We start from the raw sequence: 20,065 nt of genomic DNA, 5'->3' as shown, positions 1-20,065 counted from the left end.
TTACCGCATGCCTATTTTTTCTAAATCCAGAGCTGGTTTTGCCACTGCAGTTTTGCAGGGCTTAATAGCTGATCCTAATGCTGTCCTACTTCCTCCTCCCTTCCTTAGCTTTGGGAATCAACACAAATGTAATGACTGCAACAGTGAAGCACGAAAAACATAGTGCAGTTGTGTACACATACCATAAATGTAGATGTTTGAGTGTATTCGCTGTTGCAGTCCTGGTTACCCTCCCTCCAGCCCCCTGACTTCTCTTGGCTGTACTTTTCTTCCTGTTTAGTGTATCTCAGCTTTCTGGTGTATTTGCTTTTTGTTGGAGGTGTAATCTAACATATAATTGCTTTCCATTATGGGGGCACCTGACATCTGGGGCAAGAAAAAACTGATGTAATGGCGTCGGCTGCGTGTTTTATACCCCTGATGACCCGATGTCATGGAAGAAGAGACTGCATCCGGCGCAGGAATCCAAGACTTTGATATACAGGCCGGCTGAGGGCTACTTGCAGGCAGATAACCCAAATGTTATGACTGCAACAGTGAATGCACTCGAACATCTACATTTATTGTAAGTGTTCACAATTGTACTTTGTGGACGGGTACAGTAGAAGCACTGAGGAATTTTGTCCTCTAGACAACGACAAGTTTTTTTACGTTTTACAACAGAGTATTCTTATACTGAAATTGAGTTTTTAGATATAAAATTAGAATGTGATGAGTTTAATAGGATTAATATGAATGTTTTTAGGAAACAATGTTGGAGGAATGGGTTGTTAGTGAAGAATAATGTGCACCATGGTTTTGTTTTTCATAACATTATTGTAGGTCAGACCTGTAGGGCATCAAGATGGGCAACTGTGCACTGAGATAGGAGATTTGAAGTCTCATTTTACTACTAGAGGATATCATTTTAGTGAAGTGAATAAGGTGGTAAATGACACTTTGCAATTGAGAGAGACCAGAGCAGCCCCATGGTATTCTAGGAAAGGTGTGGAGAACAGGTTTGCAAGGGTAGTAGATCAGGCTAAACAGAAAGACAGTATAAATTTATATATTAAATACAGTAGTTACATTAGTGGCATTTGTGACATAATACAGAATAACTAGAGAATTTTGCTGATTGATGCTTTGAGAGGGTTGGTTGGAGATGCTCCCTCTTTCATATTCAAATGAAATAGGAATTTGTAATAGATTCTGTGCGACAGCGACAGAAATAAGGTTAGTGGAACTGCGAGGTATGGAACGTATCCCTGTATGCATTGTAAAGCATGCAGATAGATATCCAATGACCACATGTTTGCCCATCCCATCAGTCAAAGGGTAAATTCTCCTAAGCTGCAAATTAATTGTAATATGGTCAATGTGCTATATTTAGCTAGGTGCATGTGTTGTTCATCATTCCGTGTAGGGAAGACCAGCTGTAAGTTTAAAACTAGGATTTTGAGGCATTTATCAGCCACACATTTGCCTGAAGTTCATAATGCTCTGTATCAACATGTGAATGAACATCAAGGACATTATTTTAAGTTTATGGCCTTACAGGTCCCTAAAATCAATCCAACGGGTGGTGATCTGGTTACTTATACTGAGTACTGTGAAACACAATGGATCATAGAACTTGGGGCAGATAGAAGCCCAGGTCTTAACGGGATTATGGCTTTAAAACCTGTATTAAAGAGGCGGAGACTGTGTTCAGGGATTTGACTGTTGATTAATTGTTTTAAATCAATAGTTTGTACTACAAGAAATTAGTCTGATGAAGGGTGTATCCTGAAAGTGTCTACTACATTTGTATTAAATGTTGCTGTTTTAGCCTGATGGTCTGTGGAGTTTTTTTCATTCATGAGTAGTCCAACTGTGACTTATTCAAGGCTTTTTTATGTATGGTTTGTATCACACACTGCCCCCTGTACAATTCGAGTTTACCTATACATTCTGCCATAGTTGTTAACTAAACTGGAGGGCATCTGGGACATAGTCTTGTATCTCTATGTTTGACTTCCATAGACAAGCAACATTTCTGATGGGAGTTCGCTCTTTTGGCAACTGCAGTGTTTATTTTGATAATTTGTAAATTGTTCTTGCAGTATTTTCATCTTTCATACCTTATGATTGCTTGACACTTTCAGTATGTAATGTCAACAGTTTGTCTATTTCATTGATAAAAGGGAAATACATGTGAGGCTTAGCTAAAGGTTAGTTCAAGAAATCTTATAAAATTCAAGGACATTGATTTCAATATTTTGAGTAGTCTAAAACAGGGCCATTTTGACTATTTTCTCAAATTCCCATACACACACAGCTTAAACTACTTTTGGTTTTACTACTAAACATCTTTTGGATGTTGCTGTGACAGAGGTACAGTTTAAAAAGTGGTATAGCATAAAAGATACAGAATTTAATTGAATGCACTGTTGTTGAATAAATAACATTTAAAGCTCCTTGAAGCCCCCCAACTTTAGTTTTGTTGGACTTTATAATTAAGTGTGTATGCTTTCACCTAGTGTGTTGTAGTTACTTTTCTTGTAACAGATTGCTACATTTGTGGTGAATGATTTTTTTTCTTTTACTTGGAAGGTGGTTGTCCTTTCTCCATGGCAACGTGACCTAAAAATTGGTATATTTAGTTTTTTTGTGAAAGTGGCTTTCAGTGTTATATGTACAGCAATGGTGATTTTCATAAATGTTTTAGGAACAAATTATGTGACCAATTAAAGGAGGAGCAAGCTTTTTGTGCAGCATTGTTTAGTACATAAGATAGCAATTTTGCCATTTCTTTTACTATATCTGTGTAGAGTAGAGTGAAGTACTACCAACAACCTCAAGGAAATTTAAGAAATTTAAGTCATGGATATTTTTAATGTTATTATGTCAGGTCCTCAATATGTTTTTAGTTGGCTTAGGGCATGGTCATCACAGCTCATTGAGTCATAATCCATTGACAGTATGGAAATGGACGAACAGGACTTGCTTACCCTGTGGGATCCATGGTAAAGACCATTCTAGTGTTTCATTGTTTTGTGATTTTATGTAATGGAATGATGAACTGTTAATCAGCCTATGTGCGACTATTCATGCTAATATTTTTTTGTGCAACTTAAGAATTCTAATGATTAGTATTAAATTTATGTATAGTAACCATCATTGTGTTGATGCAGGAAAAGTTCTCTCTCTGAAATGTTTCAGCCTTTGTAATGTTGCACAATTTTTAAGGTTGAGAACAGGATGTATCTTCCAGAAATTATCCCATTTCACTGGATACTCTTGCAGTTACTATTTTGAGTATGATTGCGAGAATGTGAAGTGTAAGCCACCAAGTGGCACAGATGTAGACTCTGGGCTGCTTTTATTTGTCCTCCGTTTCCAGCATGTTTTTGTACAGTGAAAAAGATTTTAGTAGTTACTGCTTTAAGGAACTGTAGGAGAGCATCTATGTAAGTCCTGATATACTACTTTCTGCCAGTAGGAAATACATTCTGGCAATTTTTTTTAACAGTCTTGACCTTCCTCAATTTCAGTAATCTGACTATTATGGTCTCTGTGAGCTTTCACCCATTGGTAGGCTGATGCTGTGTTTTGTCAGTTCTCATCATACAAAACTGGTAGTCACTCTACAGTGTTTTTTGTCTGTGACAGTTTTTCTGAAATGTTTGCATGCTACTTACGCTGTTGATGAAAATCAGAGCCCCTTTATTTTGCCTTTGTTGTATAACACAGTCCACAGTGACACCAACTCCGAAATTACTTCACAAAGTATAGGGTTTGATTCTCATCTTTGATGAAATTGACTAGGGTTAAAATGGTCCACAAGAGCAGCTAGCCTAGTACATATCTGTGAACCTTAATAATAGCTAATACATGTTAGAAGAATGATAAAAAAACAGTACTGCAGGAGAAAGGAAATTACTGTTTAATAATCTAGAAAAAATAGATTAAGCACTGTTGTTAGAATGTGACTACATCAAAATCATGTAATTACTTCCTCTACTCTTTTTATACACTTTCAAGCCAATCACAGCTTATTGTTACAGCACATAGTGGTTAACTACTGTGACTGTAGTGTACAGGGTCTTGGGTTCAAGCCTTGCAGAGGCTGCTTATTTTTGTTGGGAGGGTGACCTAATGGTTTAAGTGTTTGCCTTACAAACACAAGGTGCAGGGTTTGAGTCTCACAAGGGATAATTGGCTAGGCTTAAAATGGCTCGCAAGGGCAGTTAGCTTAGTACTAATCTATGAACCTATGACCCTATGAACATGTACACATAAGCAAGCTACATAAATATTCATATTAAAATAATTGCACCTAGCATAAAGCCCAATAAATTCTGTCATTAATTCCCAACATTACATCAGATTTCAATCTAATTTGCCATCTCATTTCCAGTAAATCATCTTATTGGCCTCCTGTAGAGTCTCGTACTATTATGGACCTTCTAAATGAAGACATAGGTGACTTCCAAACTCTGGATCCTATTCAATTCAGCTTTGTGAAGGGCAGATCCTGCCTGTAAAATCTTGTGGATATCTTTGAAAGTGTGACCAAAGCCAATGATGAAGTCAAAATCTGTGCACACAGCATACCCCGACTTGGCGAAGGTGTTTCACACAATCCCACATTCAAGCATTGCCAATAAACCTAGCAAACTGAATGTAAGCCCCTTTGTTGTAAGATGGATTGCCAACTGGCTTACAAACCAGACACACACTATCAAAGTAAGTGACTCCCAATCAACCAACAGACCTGTTACCAGCAGGGTGCCACATAGGTCAGTGCTGGATCCCCTACTGTTTGGCATATACTTCAGAAATTCAGTTCAAAAGTAAAGGGGTGTGGCTGACCAAGTTTGTAGATGAGTGCAAACTAGGTGCAATAATTGAATCCCCAAATGATGTCCATGTACTCCAAGATGCTATTTCACAGACCAATGGCTGATGTGTTAGTTGCTGTCTCAAACTGAATGCAAAGAAATGCATCATTCCCTTCAGAACAGACAATGTCCCTTCACACTGTCCAATCAGTACAATACTGTTAGTACCCATGAAGTGGTAAGGGACCTTGGATCACAAGTTGACTGCAACCTTAACTTCATCCACCACATGTTTATTGTTGTAAGGAAACCTTTCCATGTAGCTCACTTGATTAGTAAAGGCATCGCCTCGAGAGTAAAATAAGTTATAACCCCCTATACTCTGTACTTAATCCAGCCCATAATTGAGTAAAACGCCCCATTCGGTATGTACCATACTAATCACCTACAGCAATTCGAGAGACCTCAAAGGTTTCTAATAAAGATCAAGGGCCTTCATCATGTGCCTTACATGGACTGACTAAAGTCCCTGTCACTATACTCCATATCATATAGACTTCTTGGGGGAAACTTATGTGTGGCCTACAGAGCAACCTGAGACCCAAACCTAATGAACATGCTACATATCCATAAATCAAATTGGTCTAGGGCTACCTGTTCCAGGGACTTAAATACGGCCTGTAACTTAAATAGGATATGCTGGTGGGACAGATTTAACTGCCACCGACTGCCATGTCTTTGGAACAGGCTATCAATTCATGTGAAACAGAGCACCTCTATGACACTGTTCAAGAGGAACCTGGATGAGTCGATGGTGCACCATAAATTCTTACAGGGAATAGTGCCCACAACTCTCTTGGACATGGGCATGTGTATTAAGCCGAACACTGTATGATTAGCTTTACACATCCATGCACCCCCAACAGACAGAGACAGCCCTTCCATCCATTGACTATATATATATATATATATATATATATATATATATATATATATATATATATAAAAAACAGATGTGTCTTCTGGCCAAATGCATAAACACCCCTGTTCCTCCGGCCCAACCAATCAGTTCCCATTTCTGTGCCCTGTCTCCTTCCCTCCTCCAATGCATTCAAACCTGAGTGCTGTAGCACTCCATGTGGGGTCTAAACTGTGCAACAGTTTATACACTGTCTGCATGGAGCACTACAATCCATAGTTTTTTTTTTAATGAACTGTAGCAAACTGCTTACTACAAATGTAGCAAACAGTTGCTATAGTTTATACCATGGCTGTACAGAGTGCTACTCCACTCAGGTTTTAGTTAACGAAAAAGATTTTGTTGTATCCTTTAAATGTAAAAAACTGCTAGAGTACTCGGGTATAAATGCAAATGCAATGCATGCTTTTAAAAGATGATGTTGACATAAAAATGTCTGAATCAGCTGATTTCATCCCCAACACTTTGTGCCTGGGGCAGTTGCCCTTGTTGTCCCTCTTGCTGCACCCTAGCTACAATACTGCTGCTGCTTCCAGATCGTGGAATACTTGAACTCTCGAGCTCCTCCATTTACCCACAATGCCTTAGCCATCTAACATACCTCAGATTTTGTTTGCCACCATAATGTTCAGAAGTAGATTTCAAACTCTCGAGTAGTTGGGAATTTCTTTTCTTATCTGTGCTTCCCTTTAACCCCCTTTTTTTACTCTAACCATTGCTGGTATTTTCCTTTTCTCCTTGTACTTTAATAGTACTCTATATTATCATCATTGGTAATTTTGTCTCCTTTCCCTTTTCCTTTTTCTATAATTGTTAAAACAAAAAAAAAACATAAAAAAAATTTCTATCCCTTTTCAGTGGTAGTTGCATAATGTCGGATGAACCCTCAGGCTTTAAAAAATGTATGTCTGTCTGTCTAGAAAATTCCAAACTCGGATACACACTGAATGTGTTTATTGTTTAGGGCCTAGACACCTGAATATTGACTGCGACATTTGTAAGGGATTCAACTTCTGTGCTGTAATAGACAGGAAAAATTAGATCTGAAGTAGGGACTTCATTTGTCAGCAACCTGTGGGTCTTGGATCCGATATCGGATCCGAGCCGGCAACTTGTTTCAAGCTAATGGATCTGAGCTCCTAGCTCCTCCCTTCACCCATAATCCCCTGCCAACCCTCCATGACCTCAGATCTAGTTTGCCGCTCTTGTGGATAGCTGGATTCCATTGAGCTCAACAAGTAAATCATCAGTTAAGTGTGTTTTTCTGTCAAACTCTCTTCCTTTTTAAAAAATATAAAGTGTGTAAGAGTTAGGTACCCTGTAGTGTAAAAATATATTTCTTTTACTTAGTTTTTTCCCTCCCTTCGCTGGTCGTTAGTGAGTGTGTGCGTGTGTGTTGTATTTTTAGGGCCTGTGTGTTTGTGTAGCACTACCTTTTTTCTTTTAAGTATGGCTGAGGCCCTAAAAGCCATTTTTTCTAAATGTACCGAGTGTGGCCATAAGCTCTCCCCAGCTGATGGCCACACTCTGTGCGTTCAGTGCCTTGGGGTTGAACACCTCACCTCAGGCTGTACCATTTGTGCAGCGTTCAACCCCAGGGCACTGAAAGAACGGAGGTCGAAACTGGTCTCGGCGGGACTTTTACCTCCGGACTCGGTTCCGGCCTCCGCTGCTCCCGTAGCACTACCACAGGCTGTGGTTCTTGCCACTCCTGCCCCCCTTCCTTCGGCCAGGACTCAAACTCCCGCTAAAGCGCCGGAGGACAGGGAGGCTAGGAGGGAGAAATGGAGGGAGAAGCACCACAAACGGCGGGCTGAGGCCTCCGCTTCGGCCCCGCCATCTAAGCGGGCTTCTCCCTCCACTGCTTCTAGGTCTCCTCCTCCTCGGCTCCAATCCCCTTGTTTCTCCCCAGAGCCCGAGGAGGAGGAGGCCTCGGTGGCTTCTTCGAGATCTACGTTCAGCATGTCTGATGCAGACTTGGACCGGATGATGCGAAGATTCATCCAGGCCCAGCTGTAGATGGGAGTGCTCTTGCCTCCCTCCCCTTCGGGGAGGAGCTCGACACCTTTTTTCCATCCAATTGCTCCTTATCCGACCCGCTACCCGGGTTCGGAGTGCTCGGAGCCAAGCAGCGTTGGAGCCGGGGGTGGGTCAGGGCCGACAGTACTTGGTACTTCGTATCCGACCCTGCCCTCGAGCCTGTCGGATCCGACCTCTCGGAGCCGTGGCCTGAGCTTCAGATCTGAGGGATTCCGTGTGCCTTCGGCTCCCTCCAGGTCAGAGTGCAGTGGTCCTTCGGATCCGATGGTCTCTGCGCCAGTTCCGATCTCTTCATCAGATCCAAGTGGGAGCCGACTCTCGGAGCCCAGAGAGAGTGGTTCCCCCTCGGCCTTCGATGTAGTGGAGAGGGCTCTGTTGAGAGCATCCGGACCCCCGGCCCTTGTCTCAGCTCCACCCTGCACTCCCTCTCTGCTGGGCCAGGCTTCCATCACCCGGCCAAAGGGACAGCCTGCTTCAATGTCCCAGGTAGTTCCATTGGAACAGAATGTTGCTGGCGAGGCCTCCTCGGACAGCCCCCCGAAGAAGTTGTCTGCCATCGGCGTCCGCTTCTCTGCGCCCCAGCGGTCCTTTTCGAAGAACCAAAAGGGTCAGAAGAAGATGTGGTTCCAGAAATCGCAACATTCCCAACCCGCTCCGGACAACCAGTCCGTCCGTGGCAGAGGAGGGACAGGGAGGATGCCACCCCAGGGGCAGAGGGGCTCCGAGAAACTTTGGGTCCAGAGAACCTTTCTCTGACCAGCCCATGCAGCAGCCCAGAAGGGTTGCCCGACTGCTCTACTCTGAAGGCAGTCTGGGGTGCTTCTCGGAGCACCTAGCGGCATGGGAGTCCATCATGACAGACCGCTGGGTGCTTCGAATTATATCCAGAGGGTACAAAATACCATTACTTCATGTCCCCAAATTCAAGAACCTCCCCGATGTACCACCCGATCAGAGGGAGGCTGCAGCCACAGAAATTCAGCAGCTGCTAAGAAAAAGAGCCATCCAGCCCATCAGCCAAGACCAGCTCGGATTAGGGTTCTACTCCAGGTTCTTTGTGGACTTGAGACCGATTTTAGACCTGTCCCGCTTGAACCTGTCTGTAACCAAGGAAAAATTCCGAATGGTCACTTTTCTATCTATTCTCCCCCTTCTAAGGGAGAACGAATGGATGTGCTCTATAGACCTCAAGGATGCGTACTACCACATTCTAATGGACAGACGATCCAGGAGGTTCCTCCGCTTCCGGCTGGGAGCTAGTCACTACCAGTTCAGGGTCCTTCCCTTTGGCCTCACCACAGCCCCCAGGGTGTTCACCAAGGTGTTAGCAGTGATTGCGGCCCACCTGAGACTCCAGGGTATACAGGTCTTTCCGTACCTGGAAGACTGGCTCCTGACCGCCCCAACAAGTCATCTACTTTGCTCAGTCAGAGATTTCTTTCTCCGCCTAGCCCCACAGTTAGGCATCATCATTAATGCCGACAAATCCTTTCTGGCCCCGACACAAGCCATAGAATTCATAGAAGCCAGAATAGACACCAGAGAGCTACGAGCCTTTCTAACGTCTGAACGACTTCGGAATTTGCAACTCCATGTGCGGGCTATCCTCCAATCAGAGACCCCACCAGCGGAATTGGTCCTGAGGGCGCTGGGCTCCATGGCAGCAGTGATAACGCTCCTTCCATGCGCCCGTCTGAACATGCGGGTACTGCAGTGGACCCTTCTAGTACAATGGTCCTTTCTGTCTTTTCCTCTTCATCACCCCATATCAGCAAGGCTTGCAGGAGGGCTCTATTATGGTGGCTCCATGCTCCGGACCTCCATACAGGCCGACCCTTCTGCACCTCTCCCCCTCTCGCCACGGTGACCACGGACGCCTCCCGCCTTGGGTGGGGGGGGCATTATTCAGGCAGGACGGTCCAAGGCACGTGGAACAATACAGAGACCTCCCTGCATTATCAACGTTCTGGAGATGAGAGCGGTGCTGTACACATTGCAAGCACTTCAGAATCTCCTCCCCGTAGGAACGATTGCAATTCAGTCGGACAACATGTCGGACAACATGTCGGTTGTCTGGTACAGCAACAAACAGGGGGGAACCAGGTCTTACCCTCTATGCCACAAAGCCGTGAGAGTGTGGGAATGGGCGATCTCCACCAACCGCTTTCTGATTGCAACGCACATTCCGGGGCGGACCAGCATCCTAGCGGACAAACTCAGTCGTACCCTTCTTACCCCGTATGAGTGGTCTCTCAACCCACTAGTAGCGAAGCAGGTATTCGCAATATGGGGGCAACCCTGCTGCGATCCTTTTGCCTCTCCCTCAAACACCAAATGCGTCAATTTCTTCGCTCTGATTCCCCCTCCAGGGGAAACTCCAAGAGATGCACTGGTGCATGCTTGGCCACCCGGTCTACTTTATGCCTATCCTCTTCTACCCCTGATGCTGCAACTCTTACAGAAAGCCTCGTGGTTGGGGAGCAGGATGATCCTCACTGCCCCATTCTGGCCTCGGCAAATTTGGTTCTCTTACCTGTGGTCTCACCTAGTGAATCCTCCTTGGATTCTGGATCCCAGTCCGGATCTAATCTCCCATCCGTCGGACTTACCGACCCCAAATCTGGACAATCTGAAGCTGACAGCTTGGTTGCTCCAGTTCCACTCCTAGTTAGGACTCCCGGTATCTCTTCACCAGTCAAAGCCATCCTTGTGGCAGCGCATAAGCCCTCCACCAGGAAAGTGTACCGCAGTAAATGGAAACATTTCTCCATCTGGGCGGAGCATCATAATCTAGATCCCTTTACGGCTCCTCTTCCATCCATATTAGACTTCCTAACCAAACTTTTTCAGGAAGGCGCTAGTTGCTCAACTGTCAAAGTGCAATTGGCTGCCATCTCCCATTACCATGTGGGACATGATACAGGGCCTTTGATGTCGGCCAAGTTGTGTAAAACCTTTCTCAAGGGCACCTTTTTGTTTAGACCCCCTATAAAAGAAGCCATATACCACCTTGGGATCTTTCACTAGTTCTTCAAGCCTTGACTGCTCCACCTTTTGAACCTGCTGCTTCAGTAGATCTCAAATTCTTGTCCTGGAAAACAGCATTCCTTGTAGCCATTACTTCTGCGAAAAGAGTTTCGGAGCTTCAAGCTCTTTCTGTGAAGCCTCCTTATTTGATCTTTCATCCAGACAGAGTGTACCTCAGGATCAATCCCTCTTTCCTTCCCAAAATAGCATCAGAAACCAATATAAATCAATCCATAAATTTACCAGTTTTCTTCCCTAAATATCAGAATAAAGGAGAGTACAAGCTGCACTCATTAGATGTTTATAGGCAGCTACATTTTTCTACTCATAGAACAGCTGGTCATAGACAATCCGACCAGCTGTTCGTTTCCTTTGCCAAATTTAATTTGGGGAAAGCAATATCAAAGGTATCTCTATCACGCTGGATTTCACAGTGTATCCTGTTAGCATACCAAGCCTCTGGGAGACCCGCACCTGAAGGAGTTCGCGCACATTCCACTCGTTCCATCTCTACTTCTGCGGCCTTCAGGTCTAGAGTTCCATTGGATGATATTTGTTCGGCAGCCACTTGGGCCTCATCTCATACCTTTATTAACCACTACAAACTGGACGTGATTTCTAGAGGTAGAGCATCCTTTGGCTCTGCGGTGCTCCGCAATATCCTTCCATGATGGCCACCCAAGATTCAGGTAGCTGGGGACTCTGTCCCACAGGTTGCTGACAAATGAAGTCCCTACTTCAGATTAAGAAGTTATGTACTCACCATAACGTTCCATCTGAGTAGGTAGCTTCATTTGTCTGCAACCACCCCCCCCCCTTCCCCCTGGCCTTCAGCAGATCTATGTTAGTTGGATACCCTTTTTGGGTACATATTGAGGGGCAAACTCGATCTGAGGTCATGGAGGGTTGGCAAGGGGATTATGGTTGAGGGGAGGAGCTAGGAGCTCGGATCCATTAGCTTGAAACAAGTTGCCGGCTCGGATCCGATATCTGATCCAAGACCCACAGGTTGCAGACAAATGAAGCTACCTACTCAGATGGAACGTTATGGTGAGTACATAACTTCTTATTAATCCTCAGGGGTTTACTACCTTCTAAATCTTCAGCAATGGCTAGTTTGGCTCAAACCCAAAAAGACAATAGAAAAGCAGCAATTCTTTTACCAAGGAATCTTGTAAGAGATCACCAGAATGTCCTTTGGCTTCAACCTCAACTCCATCCTCTGAACCACCATTTAAACAAGGTAAAAAGTTGGATCTGAAGTTAAGATCTGAAAAATCTCCTTGAGTCCATTCTCCTCCTTTAATATCAGGGCTGATTACATCTAGCCTTTAGTCAGCCTTTCTGGAGCAGTCTGACATTTGTCACTCTAACTTCAGCCCACGGCTTCCTCCCTTTGGTCTTCCAGGAGCCTATCCAAAGCAGATGTGGATAGGATGATGAGGAAGTGCCTCAGGATGCAAGTTAAAATGAGAGTCCTTTTGGCTCTGACCCCATAGGGTCTGAGAACACTCCTTAAAGCAGTACTACCTCTCGTAGCTTCTTCTCTGATCTGTGCTTCGGCTTTTCAGCCGTTTGATCCAAAAGCCTTGGAGTCATCTTCTTCTGATCTGAAGATATTGGTGGCCCTGAATACTATTGCTTTGGGGTGTTAGATTCTACTGTGAAATTGTTGGAGCCATCTCTTCCCTCTGACCATCGGCATTAGATAACTTGGCTGCAATTCTCTCCTCTGGTGGTTTATCTGCAAGACAGTGGGAGACAGTCTGCAAGCCTGCCTTGTAAGATCCATTAGTTTCTGCTTCTACCAGGCACACTGTTTTCATGGTAGTGGAGAGAGCATTCTCTGTGCCTAGAGTTCTGACAGCTCTGTTCACCTCAGCTCCAACTTCCTAATCTCATACGATTTTGCATCCAGAGCCTTAGTTATCCATTCCACAGGGACAGCCAGCCCGAACCAGTCTCAAGGCTACCTAGCAGGGTATCATCTCTTCCGATACCTCCCCAGGGCACCTCACCGAGGAGGTCCCTTGAAAGAGAAAGTGCAAAACTAGTCACTTAAGAGACACTGCAAGAGTCTGTCACTGAGGACACTGATTTTTATGAGGGGGAGGGGTCCCCCAGATCACCAGCCATTGATCTTTTATTTGGAGACATTCTAGAACTCCTGAAATAAAGGTGTGGTTGGACCCCTGATGACACTTCCCAATTAGTGTTTCTGGAGACCTTCGGGTCTAGACCACCTACCTCCTGGGTAACTTTGCCCACCGATGAGCTCATAGATTTAGTCTCTCAATAAGCGTGGAAGGAACCAGACAGGATCATGGCGCCACCTAAGGATAGACCATACTGAAGTAGAGTACCTGTTGATGCCATGGTCATAGCGATGGCCACTAGGAAGGAACTGGCAGAGCAAAGTTCTTTGTCGACCTCCCTAACACGGAGTCTAGGGCATTGGACAGATTTGGGAAGTGTGTTTATGCTTCGGTGACCTTTGCTCTTTTGTCACTGAATTATTTGGCACATTTTCATGAGGCTTCAGAGAGATTTGATCAAAGAGCTTTCCAAATCTCTGTCTGGGATCATATCCTCTGAGGAATAGAGTACTGTTTCTTCACAGCTGGCTACTCTTAAGTCTATTTAGAATTCCTATATGAGGCTTATCTCTCACGCTGCTGAAGGTGCCTCATGGGTGATGGGTTCATTAATTTCCATTAGGAGACATGCCTGAATGTGCTTGTGATTTTGCAGAACCCTTCAAATCTTCTTTTGTCAATGCACCTTTTGACAGAACCTCATTGTTTGGCCCCAAAGTGAAAGATACACACCTTAGGTGCAGACAAGAGTGGAAAACCCTGTTTGCTGTGGGCATACATTTTTAACTCGTTAACGGTCATTTTCTTCAAACCAATGAGGCAGAAGAAAAATGTGGTTCAAGAAATCCAGGGTCCCTTTCAAGATCACATAGAGACAGTTCCCCCGGGGCGGAGGGGGGAATGCAAAGATGACGTCCCCATGACAGAGATGGTATGCATAATCAAGAATCTAGGGATTCCTTCTCTGACAGATCCTATCAGTGCTCCTGGAAGGAGGCCCGACTGTCCATCTCTGGAGGCAGTTGGGAGTTGTCTATCCCTGCACCAGAAAGCCTGTAGAAATCACAAGATTCATGGATGCAGAAGATAATATCCAGAGGTTATATCATACCATTTTTCCCATCCACCCAGTCAGTTTCAAGAAGATTCCTGATGTTCCACCCAGTCAGAGGGAAGCAGCAGAACTAGAAATAAACAAGCTGCTAGAAAAAGTCATCCAAGAGGTTTCCCCAGACCAGCATGAGTTTGGAACTTTCAGGATTCTTTTTAGTGCCAAAAAAGACTGGGGACTGGTGACCAATCTTGAATCTCAGCAAGCTAAATCAATCTGCTCAGAATACAAAGATCCAGATGGTCACAATCCAGTCCATTCTGCCCGTTTCGGCACAAGGATGACTGGATGTGCTTGCTAGATCTTCAGGATGTGTACTATCACATCAAAATGAACAGACGATCCAGAAGATATCTATGCTTCCATCTGGGAGCCAGTCATTACCTATTCAGAGCACTGCCCTTTGGTCTCACCACAACCCCCTGGGTGTTTACTAAGAGTATGGTAGTAGTTGCAGCTCACCTGAGACTCCCAGGATTCCAAGTGTTTCCATACCTGGATGGCTGTCTCCTAACTGTTCCAACCAGATGTCAGCTAATTCAAGCATGGGGACTACTTACTTCAGCTGTGTTCTCATCTTGGGATATCCATCAATTACAACAAATCTCTACTTAGTCGCACTCAAACTTTGGAATTCATCGGTGCTGTTTTTAGTACAGTCAGTCAAATGGCTTCTGTCCCTCTGTTTCTGATTCGGACTATTCAGTTCCATGTCAAAAAAGATTATTCAGAATTCTCTTTCAGCCTATCTGATACTCTTGACCTTGGGATCCATCTCGGTGGCAGTCACCCTTATACCACTGGCCAGGTTCCATATGAGACTTCTCCAGCGGACACTTGCAACACAATGGTTTATTCTCCAGCACCCATTATCCAGGACAGTCAAGATAAATCAAGCTTGCAAGAATTACCTTTTCTGTTGGATCCATTCCAATCAAGTACATGAAGGCCATCCCTTTGTTCTCCCTCAGCTTAAGGCTACAGTGACCAAGGACACCTCTCAATTTGGGTGGGGGGGGGTCACTGCTTGGGAAGGACAGGCCAAGGTACGTGGTCACCAGAAGATGCCTGCATGCATATCAATGTCTTGGAAATGAGAGCTTTCCTAATAGCATTGCAGGCCTTTCAAGACAGTCTCCCAACTGAGTCTGTCATGACTCATACGGACAATATATTGGTTATCTGGTACACCAACAGGCAAGGGGGGGAGCCAGGTCTTGCCCTCGGTGTTGAAAAGCTGAGAGTATGGCAATGGATGAGCTCTTCCAATCACTTTCTGATAGTGTTGCCAAGCCAAGCTGCGATCTTTTTTGCATTTCCCCTTAACAAGTGCAGCAGGTTCTTTTTCCTGATCCCCCCAGTAGGGGAGTCCCCGAGAGATGCTCTACTTCTCAGTTGGCTCTCTGGTCTTTGTTTACCTACTGTTGCCCCTCATTTCCAAATTTCTCCAGAAAGCATGTCAATTGAAGACCACAGTCATTCTCATTGCCCCTTACTGGCCTTGTCAGATCTGGTTTCCCTTCGTTTGACCTCATCTTCTACATCTGCAGTGGATTCTGGATCCATCTCCAGACCTCCTGCCTCACCTGACAGGCATGACTCATCTGGACATTTCAGGCTTCAAGTTGACTGCATGGTTTCTCCAGGTCTGTTGATTGCTAGACAGTCGAGGCTTTCCTCACGATCCTTTACAATTTGTTGTCTTCCCATAAAGCTTCTAGTGGAAAAATTTACAAAAGTAAATGGAAAAGATTTGTTATTTGGGCCCATACATAGAATCTGACCTTTTTTCAGCACCGTTTTCTAAGGTTCTTGACTTTTTAGCTACAATTTTCAATGAAGGTTCTAGTTCCTCAACTGTCAAGAGTACAATTGGCAGCTATTTCCATCTTTCATTTATGAGTAAGTAATGATTTGAATCTCAAATTGGCTAAGACTGCTGCTGTGTGTAACCATTTCTTCTTTACATACCTTTCTCCTTTCCGTCCTTATTTATGCAGGATATGGGATGCAAACACTCTACATTATGTCCTTGACCTGGAGTTTATTCTTGATGATAGGTTGTTCGTTAAGGACTAGGTGTCCGCTGTTGTCAAGTCATCATCTTAAGAATTATTTTGGATCCAAAATTTGCATCCATCGTCTGATTTAGTGATTTTGATTTTTGCTCTAGTACCTTCTCACTTGGACTGCTGTAGTGCAGTGTGAATTATCATGGGCTTAAGAATGCTGACCAAGTATGGCTTTAGTGGGTACAGCATCTGGCAAAATTTTTTTTTTTTTTTTTTGCCTAGTGCAGTCCATAGTTGCCTTATAACATCTGTGCTGCACTACCTGCAATAGCGCCACTTGTTGCCTTTTGCATTATTGCTTACATTCTGAGCCCTGTACAGTCAGTGCCCACTGATCTTCAAGAGCTGTAATTATCGGATCTGTGCAGTTAGTGACCTAGTTTCAGAAATGTACTGGCTGTGCTGGAAGGGTCAGCCAGAAGGATAGAATAAAGCACCATGTTGCCATATGTGCTGGTTTGGGCTTTGCTGCGGCCTCTGCTACCTCTTGTGGAGACCAGGGATTTTGCAGATTCCTAACTGTTACAATGAGTAACAGTGAATAACATCTGGGTGCCCTTGCCATGTGTACTAACATTATTTCACACCACTTTCATGCTCTGTTGTCTAACTGGCAAGGTGTAGTATGAAGTCTGCAGCATCTTGCTCAGAGGTCTGCATCCTTCTTGATCCTAAAATTGGGCAGTAGTAGTCTGCTCACTGAGAAGTTAGGAGGCCTGTTTACTGAAGAGATATATCCCAAGATCATCCGGAAAGAGAGCTGCTGAAATATTGAGAGTAGAGGGTGGAGTGGGGCTTGAACAAGTTGGAGGTCAGTGGTAGTTTAGTGGGGAATGGGGGGTGGGATGCGAAAAATGGCTATTAGTCTCCAGTGAAACATTTGTCATCAGGTGAATGTCTGTTCGGTGATTCTGTTCGAAACATTTGGCAAGCTTTTGTTTATCTGACTGGCACTGGTCCTCTGATTTGGGCATACTGTTCATAGCTTTGCTGTAGGAGGTCCTACAAGTATCCTAGGTATGGTAGGGTCTATGTAAATCCAAAAAAGGGCTCTATTTTTTCATTTGGCATTTTATTTACTTGTTAATATGGAAGCTACATGAATTTGTAATCATACATAAATGTTCTTTTCGATTGTCTATTTCTGAAATGCTTGGTGATTAAGTATGCTAATACATTAACTCCGTTTATGTTTTACTGCTTAAATGGTTTATGATATAGTTGTATTGTGAAGCTCTCCCAAAGATTCGCTACTTGTTTTGCTTCTTGATGTTTTAAGGTCTTGCTTTTCTGCCTTGTGATACAGAGGCACAAATAATTCCGTGATGTATAATACCTCAGTGTAACTCCTAATCATGCATAATGTGTTATGTACTGGTGTATTTTCCAGGCCAGTCATGGCTTGGCACTTGTTTGTATTAATTTATTTGAACATTTGGTAAGTGGGAGGTTTACTAAAATATTTTTTTAATTGCAAATACATACTTATGTCTTTATATTTTACATGAACTGTTTAAGTATGACATTTTAACTATTGTGAATTCTGACTGGCTTTCATGCCATTTGCTGCTGTTTTAGCCATTTTGTCTTTGTTTTTTCTTCCTTACATTACATGCTACTTAACATGGACAGCTTAGGGAATCTAGAAGTCTGTTTGATGAAATATTCCTCAGTCTACCAGAGGTACAGTATTTTTAATCAGGCTTTGTTTTACAAATTTGTATTAAATTTAAAGTTAATAATCAGTAGTCTGTCTTTACCTATAGATTTCCTATTCCTTGAGATGACTTTTAATGTATGCATTAGTTCTAGGTTTGTTGCTTTGTGTGTAGTTTTACCCCCCCCTTTAGAATACTAAGCTTCTCGGTTTTGTATATTTAGCATATACTTCTTTGTACGTAGTGCTTTGAAAACTGCGTGCGCCATTTATTCATTTGCTTGCTTATTTGCTACATTTGATCTTTTTTAAAGCATAGAGTTATTATTTTGCTAGCAGAGCTTTAAAATGTCATTAAGATTAAAGCAGTTGGTCATCCATTTTGATGTGCTAAGCTTACTGTTAGTCAAGCTTTGCTGCTTATTGCCTGTGACATGACCAAGCCATTTATCTTAAATTGTTGGCTTTGTATGCAGTGATGTGGCTACTGTTAATGTCGTACAGCACTTGTGTTTTTTTTTTTTTTCATTTTTATTTTCAACTGGAGTACCTTTTCTGGGGAGTGTCCACATCCTGCCTTTGTCCATATTGGTTTCTGGCAGGTGCTGCAGTTTCCTTCCACATCTCAGAGATGTGCCATAGGTGAACTGATAATCCTGCAACTTGCACCTAGGCATGTCTGCTGTATTTGAGTTTGTGCACCCTCCAGTGAATTGGGTCTCCATTCAAGCAGAGGGTCTTTGTCTTGTGCCCCCTGAGTGTCAGAATAGGCTCTGGCTCCTCACAGAATCCTAAATTCGTTTAAGCAGGAAATCAGAAAATGAATGAAAACCATTTTCCTTAGACCCATATGATCATGATGGTTGGACCTTGGCTGATGGCTGTAATAACATTTAATGTCAGGAATTCGGAAGCCATAGATGTACTTTTATAAGCATCACTGTATTGTACTTTATTCATTTTAGTGCTGTACCTACTGTACTGTCTTTTAGCACTTGCGTCACCATCATATGCTATTAAAATATCTGACCAATTGATATTTTTGCATATTATATTTGTGCTTTTCTTCCATTTCATTTTTTTTTTCTTTCTCATGCCCTCTCTAAAAATGAGCTCTGCTTAACAGGGTTAACTTAGTCAACAAATTGTAAATAATACACAGGTAGTCCTGCCCTGTCTTGACATGTAAGGTTATGCATGGAAACAGTAGGCATACATTAACAAACAAGAAGTAAACTGCAAGGGAAACAATTTTAGCTACTTTTTTGCATTTGCCTCATTATTTTGAGAGGGCGGCAGTTGTGTTTAGTATGCTAGTCATGTACTATTAAATTTAGGGTTTGTTAAAATGCTTAGTCATAGGGACAGAAGTGCATTCTTCCAGATGCCACTTAGTGTTTTTTTTTTTTTTTTTAACTCGAGTAGTTTTAATTTTTGTTATAGATATGTAAATACTGGCTTCTGAACATGCATCTTCCTGGAATTTTACATTTTGAAAAGCAGTCTTGCAAAATCAGCTTAGATCACTTAATATTCTACGTTTCTGGTATTCTGTGTGGGTTAAGTAAGTGTTGAATAGAATTTTGCGTTAGCTTATACAGTGAATAATTGGTAACACTAGAAAGGTGATTTGTAAGATAGTATAACTACGCTGAAAAAGAAAACTTTTCTGTACAGGATCTCTCTACATAAGTAGCTTAAATTTTTAGCAATAAAGCTATGGGAGGGAAGAGGCTATTAAGATGACTGTCTCATGTGGTGGTGTAGTAGACTTATCAGAACTAGATTTCATTTTCCAGACTGAACGGTGCATTAGCCAGCTGTAAGGCATCTAGTTTGTTTAATCACAAAAAAGGTCATGTTTGTATTTACTAATGAAAGCATTTTCAGCATAGTCGGTACATGAACATGAGTAAACTCGGGTGTAGGCAACACCCAGTACTTGATACTCTTACCGGAGATTAGTAGATAAATATATCTTGATAAGTGACATTACTTCCTTACTTATTCTGCTTTTATAACATGCTTTCTTGCAGACTTGTGTGCAAATTTATTGATATTAATTGATAAACAGTGAATTTAGGTTATTTATCCAAGTACTACTCCTTAAATTTCTTGAATTTGCCTGCCCAGTACTTGATCATCTTCCAAGAGTAAAAGTCATGATGTTTGACATTCTGCTAAAAAATCACCTCAGGCAGGTCTGTAGGAAAAGACTCATTAAGCATATCTTCAGATGCACACTGAACCCTCTGCTTCTTCAGCCACGGAACTGCAA

The 20,065-nt window shown here is 43.0% G+C and overlaps 1 protein-coding gene across 2 annotated transcripts in view; it reads left to right on the top strand.

The window, feature by feature from the left end:
- The window catches only part of NDFIP2 (Nedd4 family interacting protein 2), a 985,488-nt gene that overhangs the window by 451,361 nt on the left and 514,062 nt on the right, over positions 1–20,065 (top strand). The window contains exon 4 of one of the 2 annotated variants that reach the window (XM_044072912.1): positions 17,763–17,813. The exons of the other annotated variant lie outside the window; for it this stretch is intronic. Within the exon in view, the coding sequence (XP_043928847.1) occupies positions 17,763–17,813 (51 nt within the window). The remainder of the gene's footprint in view (positions 1–17,762; positions 17,814–20,065) is intronic. 2 annotated transcript variants of the gene reach the window in all.

The sequence above is a fragment of the Protopterus annectens genome, chromosome 5.part1 (genome assembly GCF_019279795.1).
Source record: "Protopterus annectens isolate FY-2018-M chromosome 5.part1, PAN1.0, whole genome shotgun sequence".
NCBI lineage: Eukaryota > Metazoa > Chordata > Ceratodontiformes > Protopteridae > Protopterus > Protopterus annectens.
This window is presented reverse-complemented; position numbering and strand designations above follow the sequence as displayed.